The 12990-nt window shown below is 44.8% G+C and overlaps 1 protein-coding gene across 6 annotated transcripts; it reads right to left on the bottom strand.

Moving 5' to 3' along the window:
- LSM14B (LSM family member 14B) lies at nt 1-12745 on the bottom strand. 6 transcript variants are annotated; one of them, XM_075517028.1, is made up of 10 exons: nt 12465-12742; nt 7672-7835; nt 7180-7315; nt 6597-6713; nt 4615-4785; nt 4410-4490; nt 3212-3373; nt 2883-3036; nt 1690-1863; nt 2-1329 (listed from the first exon to the last, which is right to left on the bottom strand). In XM_075517028.1, exons 1-9 carry the CDS (start codon nt 12583-12585, stop codon nt 1698-1700), a joined length of 1272 nt encoding a protein of 423 aa, XP_075373143.1. In that variant the 5' UTR covers nt 12586-12742; the 3' UTR covers nt 2-1329; nt 1690-1697. The 6 variants fall into 6 exon arrangements, with proteins under 6 accessions (XP_075373146.1, XP_075373143.1, XP_075373144.1 ...); XM_075517025.1 differs by having other exon boundaries at nt 3-1329; nt 1690-1869; nt 12465-12737; XM_075517026.1 differs by having other exon boundaries at nt 3-1329; nt 1690-1869; nt 4410-4487; nt 12465-12737.
- Nucleotides 12746-12990: the final 245 nt, after the last annotated feature.

Below are 12990 nucleotides of genomic sequence, written 5' to 3'. Positions count from 1 at the left end.
TTTACATGTTTATTATAATTACAATTTACATTACTCCAAAGAGCAGCCCCACTGCTATGTTCTAATTCTCAGCAATAAAGTCCTACAAAAATAAATCCAAGCTTTTACAGTAACCTAGGTCAATGCATAACTAAAAAATTCTAGCTATGTAAGGGGTTCAGTCATCAAGGTGCTTTTTCAACAAAACTCCCTACCAACCAAAAGGGACACATGCCTATAGCAATTTAACCCACTTATTCATGCAAACAAAGGTAACCCCCCCCAGCCCCTCTCCCCACATACAGATTTTTAAAAACAAAAGAAAAACAACTAAACTATTTACAGTATGGGGGTACAGAGGAAACAAATTGAACATGCCCATCTGTTAAGCTTCATTATATGGACTCCCATCCCTAGTTTAATGAAAACATTCCATAGTGTTCCACCACAGTCTACTAGTGTACAGAGAGCTGTTTGCGTTTGGTACTACCTATGAGCGAGGTACAAACTGAGGCAAGAAGTCAGAGCTTCCGCTCTCCTTCCCAGACAGTCAACTACCACCAAAAGCTCTTAACTCTGAGCACATGAGCGGAGCCACTCGCCGCTCCTGTCCCACCGAGGGCACAGCACACTGTCCCCCCACACTGCCCTCACCCAGTCGGAGCTCCAAGCCTTTGAGGAGCGCCCAGCACTCTTAAGCTCGAGGGAGAGTCACAGTTCTGCGTAAACCTGCAGTACCTCCACATTAGTACCAGCCGACAGACAGCTGTACAGTCATTTACACTACTACATGATCAACAATCCAGTATTCCCAAGTGACAATATACATAACTCCTCAGCACCAGGAATCTTTCTCCCAGATACCAAGTGCTACTTCACACCTGCTGCCGAGAACAGTGAGACCAGCAGCACCAAAGAATCCATTTGGTTACTCAGAACACACAAATTATAGCTGGTTTATTTCAAGTGAGCTTTGGTTCCATGTTAAAATAGCATGATTTATCTTCTTCAGGGTTCAGAAAAGGAGTCTGACTTTAAGCTTAGACTATAGCAGCCTTTGAGAGACCCAGAAAGAAGAACCATGTAAGTTAGTCTGCACTTAAAAAAAAACAAACACAAACAAAAAAGACACCCTGAAGAAGGTACCCCTGAACACATTCCCTCTTCCAAAGAATATTCCAGCTGACAGTTGCTGGTCCAAAATAAGTCCAGAATATAAGCAGTAGTACATGAAGTTCCATCGCTTGAGCTGAGACAGTAAACAATATGAACCATTTTCCCACATTAGTGCAGCAGTTGGTTGTTTTCTTTCTATATACAGTTTCATCCTCTCAGGAGAGATGTTAGAACCTGTTCAGAAGAAAAAGGTAGAATTAGATTTGGTATCATGGGGATCTTCCCCCAAGAAAAAGAAAAGCAGCAAAGTTCACACCCATGTATCAACTGCAATGCTTAGCAAGAAAGCCTCAGCTCAAACAAGCAGCTCTTACTTTCTCAGACAGGCAGCTAAGCCCAAGAAATCAACAGAATAATCAACACATTCAAACCACTCATATTTCCTTCTACCACTTCGAAGGACAGATCAGATACAATAAGGAACGATTCTTGATATATCCATGAGACTGTCTGAGCATTGCACAGACAGGTCAGGCAAGGAATAAGAGACAAACCTGGCTCAGAGACAGTATTTATTCTTGCTAAAACACTTGCCTCTGAAGTTACACTCTGCCAGTACCAGCTCTGTGAGTGGTTTGGTTTCGCCTTGCTGCTCCGCTACCCCTTCCACCTCGAAATCCACCACGAAAGCTGCGGCCACGAAGGAATCGTCCAGACACTCCGAATGTCTCTGTATTGAGCTTCCTTTCTTCAGCCCATGTGGTACGCCTAGAACTGAACAAGACTGCACTCAGATTTAACGTTAAATAACCACCAACTCCTTCAGCTAGGAAGCTTCAAGCACCCTATGTTCTTGAACTAAACCACAAAACAACAAGCTGCAGCATACACATGCTCACTAACTCAATTCCTCTGCTAAGCATGGATTTGGAAGTGACAGCTGTTGGCTTCTGTAAGCTACTTTCACACTGGAAAATTAAAGATGGGCCTAGACAAGGGTTGAACAGGGGCTCACTAGTATTTCAAACCCTGTCTTGTTTTCTGGAAAAATACAAACTCTTGACTCCATCGAAGCCTCTCCAGAAACCCCTGTCACAGCTGAGGTTCAGCAGACTGCTACTGAGGTAGCTCCACGGCACCAGTGTGTTCCTTCCTTAGCAGAGCCTGCCTAGCCCTGGACACCAGACAGCGAGCACATGGAAGAAAGCTTTGCTAAAGGGAAGCGGAAACATTACCAAGGGAATTTCACATACTGACACCAAAGGGATGTCCGACTTCAGCAGGCAGTTAACATCAGTGTCAGCAGCAAAAGATGAAGCTTTCTTTTAATATTCCCAACACTTAACTTGATGCATTTCCAGACAGACCTGACCTCCTCTCTGCCCAAACTCCAGGCTTAGCTTGCTCCTGTCTGCAAGTTGCACCATCTTCAGCACAGCATGACCCTGATGCCTCCTCCCACAAATGAGATAAGAAATTTGTTTAAAATCAATGGGTTCAAAGTCAGTACTGGGAAACAGAACTGGAAATTCCTGTATCATAGTTCAGGCAAGTGTATCAGTATCAGCCAAAAATCCTTGCTTTTTGTTTGATGCTACTGCATAAAGCTTGGTTAACATCACTCGTGAGCTATCATGTGTATGGCAATACTCCCTTCTATAGACTGTTTTGCTGACTTTCTTGCATTCTAAGATTTTTAAAGAATTAAGCCACATGACATAGATTATGTCTAGAATTCTACGCCTTAAAATTGCATTAAAAAAAGCAAGCTTTTGGAAAATACTCACCTAGATTTCAGTTCTGAAGAAATGTTGTCAAAGAAAGACTTGGATTTATCATAATAGCAGTTGGGTCCCAGAAGGTCCTCCTCTGCATTACCATCATTGTTTTGAGTTGCCACTCCAGGGTCCCCTTTTTCTTCCCCCGTCTCTGCTTTGTCATCTGAAGATAATAAAACATATTACACTTCCTTGATGCATACTGAAGAGCCATCTGTTCTCTTGCTCCCTCAAATAAGATTTGAGATGCTGCCACATGTAATCATGCAGTTTCTCAGAACTAGTCTATGCAGTGTTTACTATTAGCTCAGCAATTCATATTTAATGAAGTCACAAACCTTTAAAGTTTAGTTTCTTCTTGAATTCTTTATCAAGTTCCTCTCTGTTGAATTGTGCATTTGCACTTTCAAAGTCAAAGTCACCTTCAAACTTTATTGTATTTTCTTTCACCGTAGTTGGTCTGTTTTGTCCTCTAGAACGGTTTCTGGTTCTCCTGTTTCCTGAAAGCAGGAGAGTTTAAATGCTTGGTAACGCACAGAGAGGTGAAATTACTTGCTCAAGACCAGAGGAAACCATGTTAGAACTCAGGAGTTTCTGGCTTCTAGTCCTGTGGTTAGGCCACACTTCTTTGAAAGTGATTTCTGAACTTGGCTTTTGAAGACATATTACAGCAATACTTTAACTTTCCAAAAAACATTCCTGGATGTCAGTCTTACCGTTAAGACAGAGTATATCCAGCTCTCCTTCCAGCATGAGGAGAGGAAATCAGAACAAGTACTATACCAAGAAAAGCTGAGGGAAGCAGGGAAAACTCTCTTTTCTGTCTGCTATTTACCTGCAAGCATGGTATGAACAGCCTACAACCCTGGCATGACAGCAAAGAGCAACAGGTCACTGGTTTCAGAAAATCCACCCAAGACTCACCTACCCACAAAAGGAGCTTGTACTTTTTATGGCTTCTGGTTGCCAACTGAGAAGCTATCAACTCCTTTTTGGAAAAGCTATAACCCCTTCTACAGTGCTGCCCTCGGGCAAATTAATTTGAAGACCTGAGAGTCTGAAGTTTTGTTTCCTGCCTTTTCTCATTTTGCTTGGGCAGAAATATCTGTTTGAATTTAATTTCATTTTTTTGATCTGTGCTTAAACTGTAGTCTTGAGATAAGACTTCTGCTCCATGGAAGTGAGGGCTCCATAGTTCCTCTCAGTTACAAGAGCTCTGGAAATTCTTAAACAGGCTGCCCTTCCCAGTAAAAATACTTCAGGTTTCAGAGACATCTAGTTGCTGCTGCCAACTCATAGCATAAATTTGTATAACATACCTTCAAGTTTTCTAGAAAAGACACTAGAATTCTGTCCCTGGAACGTTCTGAACTTCTGTGACTCCAGAACCTATTTTGTTAGGGAAGCATCTCTGGATGCCCAAAGCCTTATCAAGCTTTATTTTGCTCTCAATCTTCTGTCCAATAATCCTTCACTGGAATTAACAATATTTGCCTTTATAGGCTAACGCGACTGTTTAGTGTCAGGTTAACCTACCTGATCTTCTCCTTTGAGGTCGTCTGTTTTCATCATTCACCTGTCCTTGGGTTTGCGCAGGTGCTGCCTGAACCGTATCTACTGAACAAGAAGGATAAACTTAATAAAGGAGGACAAGAACGAAACTGGAACAGTTTAGTCTTGCTATGCACCTTTGAAGGATGCTTCAAAACAGCACTTTAAAGATGAAGTGGTGCGTACATACCATTTGTCTTACTGTTCCCCTGTGGAACCTGCCGTCCATTGCGTTGAACCCCTGGAGTTACTTTCACTGCGGGTGGCTTTTGCGAATTCATGTTGTCAAGTGGGCCGGTCTGAACAGCCTGCTCCACCATGGGGCTTTTGCGGACTGGGTGAACAGAAGGAAAGCCAGCACCTGGAAAAAATCCCAATGACTAAGTGCCTCTCAGCAAACGTGCCAACACTACTCAAACCCTACCCACTTCTATGGAGAAACCGTTTTGTCAAGAATTACTCAAAGCCTTGAGTTTTTTATCATTACACGCTGTGTTTAAGTGGCATATACACTAGGTAAGGCACTACTGCCACACAAGTCATGGCTTTCAAATCCAGAGCCTTAAAATCAGGAAATCTACCCATTTATTTCTTAAACCAAGTTAGACACACATTAGATAAGCAAGCCAGGTCAGTCTCTTAGACAGTTTACACCAAAATCTAATTTCTAGATGTATCCTTGGTTATGCAGGGTTTTACTTTACATGATACTTTAAATCTGAAGCAAAAATCCACCATTTTGAAACTGCTCAAGAAAGCTTCCCCACTTTGTCAAAAATGTTTTGCAGCAAAAGCTTAACCACCTCAACTACATCCCATTTTGTAAGCCGCTTTTAGAAGTCCTTCAACTTCATTGCTTATTGTTAGCTGTCAGACAAAGAAAACCTGAAACCAGACCAGGATCTCAAAGTTACCCTTTTAAATTCCTTCTTGGTCAAGGCCAAAGTGTTACCAAGACTTCTGTTGCTCTTCCATCCAGGCTTATTTATTCACACTACAAAACATGTAAATACTTTTCATGGTTTGGTATACCTTACACCAATTATATTAAAAAGTGACAGTCTTCAGTACTCAGAAGAAACACTGCATTCTAGATTTAATTAGAAGTTTTGGAGTACTACAGGTTTATGTAGTTATGCATAAGAACTGCTTGGAAGCGAACTTTAACTGAATATACTTTAAGAGCAAGAAAAGTGAAAGGCTGAAGAGTACACACAAACCAAGCCACTGACACTTCTGGGTCACCCACGTCCACATGAGATATACCCAGTAGGTAACATCATGCAGGTTCCCAGTTAATGTACACCTGGAAAACTTGCAAGGAAGATAGACATATCCTAAGGATTATTCAGTAGGACAAAGCTGCTGTGCAAGTTTAACGTGAGAAAGTTTCAAAGCTTAGCCAGAATATTGAGAAAGTATGTACAGATAGATGGCCAAAACCAGAGAGTAAGTAAAAACAGTTTCATGCCAACACAAGCATACATGCTTAAGTTAAAAATAGATTAAACTAATTACCATGTTTAGATGCAGGCTGCACCTGGTCTCTCTGCTCTGAGGATGGTCACTCTAGCATCTCTACTCAACCTCCTTTAAAAGTTTTTACACATAGAAGCAAGCACCCAGAACTATGTTATCTCAGCTTACCACAACTTGGAAATTGCTTACTGTTAGTCATGCTTTACTAATTGGGAGTCTTGACAAGGTACTATGCCCCATCATGCATGAAATCTATCCTGGTATTTCCTCAATTACAGCAATACTCCTGAATTTTCTATTAACCTATGTCTCTAACAGCAAGGCCACCCACAATTTAAGCAGTGTGCTTGTCCTTCCAGGAAAGGCTGATTAATTCCTCACCCAGTCTCTAAGGTGACAGGTGTTCCTGGATAGGATGTAGCACACCAACATCCCTAAACCTCAGCCCTCTCCTGATACTTACACAAAAGGATCCGCTGTCCTGTACTTTTTCTTTCTCCTGTCTCTAATTGACACTGCTAGGACAGGAGGAATACTTCATGTAATGAAAGGCAAACATAGCTGAGAACAAACTAGTTCTACTAGCATCACCCATATAAGTACTATTGTTCTAGGAGGAGTTAACAAGAACAAGAGTGTTTGCAAGTGCCATGCAGTTCTTCCAAATATTTGGAGTCCTCAAACTGCTGTTACCCTTGGAAGAGAGCTGATGGGGCTCTGAAGACATGTCAGGCTCTGAAACAGGTTGTGGAGACGGAGAAGAACTAGGGCTGGAAGCAGCTGCTGATGCTGGAGGGCTTACCAATTTCTCTAAAGAGATAGAGGGAAGAAGAGAAAGCAAAGATATATGGATAAGATACAAGGTAGTGAAACATCTGAAGGACTTGGAAAGAGATACAAGAATCTCTAGAACAGCATTAGAGAAGCTTATTTACAGTCCTCTCTGGGAATACAAGTTCCTTTTTACATGTGATGTACATATAAGGTATGTTAGGTTAGAAATGAACTGGCCTCAACTGTTATTCACATTACTTTCAGAAAGAAACTTGAGCTATTTAGTTTGTTCCTTTCTTTCGTGTGCATCCGTGTGAGCATGTAAGTGAAATGCAGGCCTCTCTGCAATAAGGTCATTGCACAAAGTTGCTAACTACTTATTCACTGCTTGTTGCAGCCTGACACTTGGCAAGGAATTCGGTATTAGTTGCTGTTATTTCGTTTCACAGTAGCTGCATACAAGGATCATACCTTTATTCTAGCAAGTAAAGTTTTTACTTACCTAAACCTAACGAAGCTGCATACTGCTGGCTAAGTAAAGAGCTGGCAGCAAGCTGGCTGTAAGGTGGCATACCTCTAAACGGGCTGTAAGGCACATGTGGCTGAAAGGATGATGTAGAGGCAGAGCCCAGTGAAGACTGTAACAAGACAAAGTACATTTCCATTTACAGTGTCCAGAAGTCAGCTTGCTTTGGCAGTGATTCTCTACTTCACGTACAGCATTACTAAAGCTTAAGTAAATACTGAGAAGGTTAGTTTACCTCTTTATGATTTTCCTGCATTCTCAGCTAGGTAAACTAGCTCTGGCTTTTGTTGACCGAAGTCTTTAATGCTGCTGCTATTTTAAACATTACAATGAAATTCAGGATGCTTCAATCTGAAGATTCCTGGAAACACTTACTGGCCTTCATTTTTATAAGTTTATACCAAAATCAAGTCTTTCATCACCAATTGCTTTATCATAGCTTTCTATCAACACTTCAGGCTAACTTACTTGGACAATGGCAGGATCTTGTGGCAGAGTATGTTGAGCTTTTGGAGGTTCACAGACAGTGATGTCTTTGATGTCACTTCCTCGAAAAATAATGTATTCATAGATTTCTTCTCTCGGAGGAGCAGGTCTGTCTGTGGGCCGGTCTTCAGTACCAAAGGATCGCACTTTAGCATTAGAAAGATCACTATTAGTCCAGTAGTACCATTGCAGCATTGTGTAAGTTAAGACTTATGCAATTTAAAAAGTACTCTTGTAATACTTGCCCAAAGTAAAAAAAGGTTACCTCCAGAACCCTGAATCTCCTTACTGCACACAGCTGTTCCCTCAAATGCCAACTTTTTCAGCAGCCTGTATAAACAGTTTTGTTTACATCAAGCTGTGAAGGTAAAGACCATAGACCAGCTGGAGAGTGAAGAATCCTACTCCAAAACCAAGGACTTCCCCACGGTGCTATACTGCCATATTCCACTTCCCAGCCCTGTCTTATGTAAACATTCAGCTCGAGACAACTGCCACTGCAACAGACCACAGGAGAGGCCCCTGAAGCAGCAGAGGGGGAAAAAAAAAAAAATCTTAGAAAGCTTTAGAGCTCAAAGTTGCACCTTTGGTTTCATACATTTATTATACAGATAGAGGTAAAGTTTTATCAATGACAAGAGCTTCCTATTAAAATTCTCTCTCTACTCCATGCCACTGGTTTTATGATTAATATCCACTGACTACAAAGCAAGCTTTTAGCAATAAATCCAAAACCTCAGTGCCTACTGAGGCTTTACTGAGTCCCAGCTATCGGAACACTTGAGCAGGTACTAACCAGTGATGTTACACATTAGAGTGGGGAAAAAAGCTGCAGTTGACTGTGTGGCAGCTACCAGGTAGAAGCATAAATTAATTTGAGCCATTAAAGAGGAAGAGGTCAGACTCAGACTTACTGGATTGTTAGTGCAGGAAAATAGGTAACATGGATCCATCAGACACTGACATACAAAAGCTTGAAAATTAACCCACAAGTTACAGAAGCTCATCAAGTTTGCTAGTCTAGTTGTCTTCTGTCTTCGTGAGGCTTTGCCAGTTCAGATAAGCACCAGCACATACTGGTTTGATGTATGCTTTCTGCCAACAGAAGAATTCTGCATTGGAGTCACATCAATTGCTTCTAACAGGTTACCATAGAAGTACTCAACCTCTCTGCCAGGATGTGCCACAATTGCTGCAGTACCTTTACAAATTACATCCTTAACAGACCTTCCACAAGCACCTGCCATGTCACAGTCTGTGGTCATGTGCCAGCCAGCTGCCATTCACACTGCACAGCTGGAAAGATGTAAGCACAGACAGCCCTGTCACATGGACGACAGGGGACGGAGGGCACCACAGCTTCCCCAGAAAAAGGGCAGCAAAAAAGTGGATCCACTCAACCCCAGTGCTGAGCATCCCTGGTAGACTATACTGTTACTAACTTACTAGGAGTATTGATGGTTGTAGACAGGGCTACTCATTAAGCATCCTGTTCTCAGAGGTGAAAAGCTGTATCCAGGTGATTCCCCCCACCAAGCAGCAGTTAGTGCTGCAAACAGTCTTCACCTCCACTCAACATGTATGTCAGCTCACAAGAAGCAGTAAGCTCTAGGTACAGCAGGTCAATGCCAAACTTTGTCCCTATCACACTGATTCTGTTTAGCACCTCAGCTTACACCTAACTGGAAGGGAACCTTAACTGGTGCAAGGACAAGCTGTCAGTCACTTCCTTTGAATGACCATCTTCCATTAGTTCCTAGGGTATATAACCTCTCCAAGTTATTTTAGATCTCCAGCTGCTGTTTGATCATATTACAGCTGTAACCTAGTCAACTAGAAGCAGATTATAAACTGAAAGCAATGCTTGTGGCCTTTTGGACATGAACTGTACCACTGATATCCCTGCTCAAGATTAGATTATTACAGCACACAGCTCATGGCAAGACATACTAAAGCTATCCAGGGACTACTGCAGAATCCCACGGCTAGCTTGGAAAGCACCACGTCTTCTCTGAGCACCGGGATCAGCCTGTCAGCTTCCACATGGAGAAACATATGACCTGCAAAGCCCAAAGTTGTCCAGGCAGCCTCTCAGTTGGCTGGTTCCAAGGCTCCTAACTAAAAAGGTGGAAAACTACATCCTTGTTGTAGACAAAACGGCAGCGAGGGCATTTGAAAGGGCTCTAGGAGTTGAGCACGCCTGCCCCCGCATTTGAAGTGTTTAACGGTTTCTGGCACATCACAGTCCCATGAAGAGTTACAGCGACTATTGTTTACAGATGAACAGGAAATCAATCCCACACCATGCTGCAGCTAGTGTTTTACAATACAGTTTGTATTCATGTGTAGGGCTTTGTTGAGCTAGACCTCTGAAGGGTCAGGAAGCATAACAAGAGTGACTGGATGTCTGGAAAGCAGAGCTTACGTGGATATTTCTTGCTCAAAAACTCTAGTTTCTTCAGACTTCTACAGAAGGGGGGAGTAAGTTTCTGGTGTTCACTACTGACAGGACAGTAATGGGCTTAAACTTCCTTTGTTTGCAATTTAAGTTTAGCATCTAGCAAGACAGACAACTTTCTTGCAGTGCTTAATTAAGCACATGGAATCTCCTTATCCAGTGTTTAAGACATTGTGCATATGTTGAGATTTAACAGGAACCAAATACAAATCAATTGAAGTTAGCCCTGCTTTGAGGAAGAGGCTGAACCAGATTCCTTCCTGAGGTCTCTTTCAATCTAAGTTTTTCTTGATATCACTTGGATGATAAAAAGTAAAGAGAATAGCACTTAAGTTACATACTGAAGTTGTCTGAGCCTTAAACAGTGGCATCTAGGGCTTAATAATAATTTACTAGCTATCTGGACAACTTCAGCTGCATGTCAGTAATTCATGGTTCTTCTAACCCTTCAGAGATCAAGTGTTTCAAACTGCTGTCCTAAGCACAGGGCTGATATTGCTGTCACCGACTGCAACATTGTTGCTATGTTCATAGTTCTGACACTAATTTTGATATAAAGTCTCTAAATTTAAAAAACCTTCTGAGCTAAAATGAAAAGTAGGGATTGTACTGTAAAGTTTATAGAGCAGCACTTTAAGTGGGGAAAAATGTATTCTCCGTCTATTGTAACAACTACTACTTAGGCATTCCAGTTCATCAAAACTGAACACTAAGAGACCAATAAATACAAGAACTGCCAGAAATCTTATACAGAACATGCACTTTCTCACACCATAAAGCACTTTAATCACATATGCCTTTGAAACACACTGCTTAAGCTCTGAAGTAGCAAGTGCTATATGGAAGCCAGAACTATGTGAGAAACCATTTCTACTTGCTGCTGGGTACAGGTGAAGACCTTCCTGCACATACAGTAAAGGAATTGCATCCTTCCTGAAACCTCTCAATTACTTTGAGTGAAACACTAACGTAAGTAGCTTCATTTGTACATTTAAATAAACAGCTACACCCCTAGGAAAAAAAGTGAATTTGTGAAAACTCAAATTTTAACTTCACAATACACACTAATAGGTGTCAAATACTCATGTCCAGCATCACATAAACATCATTGTACTGAATAAGGCTGTGGCACAGGCTGTCTTGAAGATAGCTGAGAATCAGGCAAGTCAGTGTCACGTGCCAGCAGATAGTCTTTCAAAACAAAAGATGTTTGGTTTGTGGACAATCCTGATGAGTTGCTGAAGGCCATGAAGAAGGCATGAACTTCCCAGAACAGGGAAGGACAAAACTCTGGGAAAGAAAGAGCTGATGCACATTAGCTGGAGTAGCCAAGCTCAAGATTAAAAGCTGTACAGAAATATGATCCTGTATGAGAGTCTAAACAAGACAGGACAGGTTTTTCTGAGAGTAAATACGGGAGTTCCCAGCACAGGTGACAACTGAATCCAAATGACACCATTTAAGTAGCATATAAAGATCACTATTTCTACAGGGAAACAAGATGCAAAGCCTTGATGAGCAGCCTGGAGGTCGGAAGGGCCAGACCCATGTGCGGATACCCCACAGCGCTCTGCACATGAGCTCTCACCCGCTTCACCTGAGCAGAGTCCAGTTATTGACCATGAAAGAACAAAGACACATCAACAGCAACTCTTTTTTTCCCCCAGCACTGGCCTGGGGCCCTGCTCAAGCCAAGCGCCGAGATACTGCCAGGCATCCGTGTACAGACAGGAGAGGGGAACCAAACCATGAGCCGCGATGCACACCATCACCTTTCTGGCTCTGACAATAGTAAGAGGAGCCAGCATCGTTGGCAGCTCTTATTCCTCTTCAGGGGACTGGTAACTTCCCGTGAAAACCAGGGGCTCCTCAGCATCCCGTGCCCTGCCCGCCCCGCCGGCTCCAAGCACCCCTCCGGGGAGGCGCAGCGAGCCCCCGCCACGGCCCGTGCCCGTCCCCGCGTCGCGGAGCGGCCTCCCAAATGCTGACTCACGGAAAGCCAGCAGCGCCGAAGGCACGGGGCTCCAACCCCGCCGCCCCCCCAGCTCCCCGCACCCCACCCCGGCCGCAAGCGCGGCCGAGCCGCGGGCCCCAACCGCAGCCCCTCAGGGCGGGCGGGCTCCGGCCGCCCCGCTCGCCCAGGCCGGGCTCATTGTTCAGGGGACGACGACGACGGCGGGTGAGGCGGGCGGGCCCCCCGCGTCCCCTCAGCGAGCGCCGGGCCGCGGCGACGGCGCCAGAGACAGCCCAGGCCCGACCCCGACCTCCCCCCCCCCCCGCCTCGCCACCCCGGGAGGGCCCCGCCGCGCCGCCTCACCCTTGGCCAGCGCCACGGTTGAGTTCTCGGTGTCGATGGTGTAGAGGATGCCCTCATAGCGGATCTGCGCCTTGGAGATCAGGCTGATCTTGCTGCCGATGTAGGGGGTCCCCGAACTCATGGCGGCGGCGCTGCCGCCGCCGCCGGGCCGGGCGGAGGGGAGAGAGGAGGCCGCGCGGGTCGCCGCACCGCCGCGCGGAGCCGCCGCGCCCGCCCACGCACACTGCGGAGCCGGGAGCCCCGCCGCGCCCGCCTTATATAGGGCGGAGGGAGACGGGCTGGGGGGGGGCAGGGTGGGGGCGTGCTGCGGCCCCGCCGCGCATGCGCCGCCACCGCCTGCTATTGACCAGACGGGAGACGGGGTCAGGCGCGGAGGTACGGGAGGGGGGTGAGGAGGGGGGGGAAGCCCGGAGCCCGCCTCACGTGACCAGCCCAGGCGAGGGTGCCACGTGCGCTGCGGGCGGGGCGGAGCGAGGCGGGGCGGGGCGAGAGCTCGCGCCCTTCCCGCGCTGCGCCGCAGCCGCGG

Source organism: Mycteria americana, chromosome 14 (assembly GCF_035582795.1).
Source record: "Mycteria americana isolate JAX WOST 10 ecotype Jacksonville Zoo and Gardens chromosome 14, USCA_MyAme_1.0, whole genome shotgun sequence".
NCBI lineage: Eukaryota > Metazoa > Chordata > Aves > Ciconiiformes > Ciconiidae > Mycteria > Mycteria americana.
Note: the sequence above shows the minus strand (reverse complement) of the source record. Positions and strands in the feature narration are given on the sequence as shown.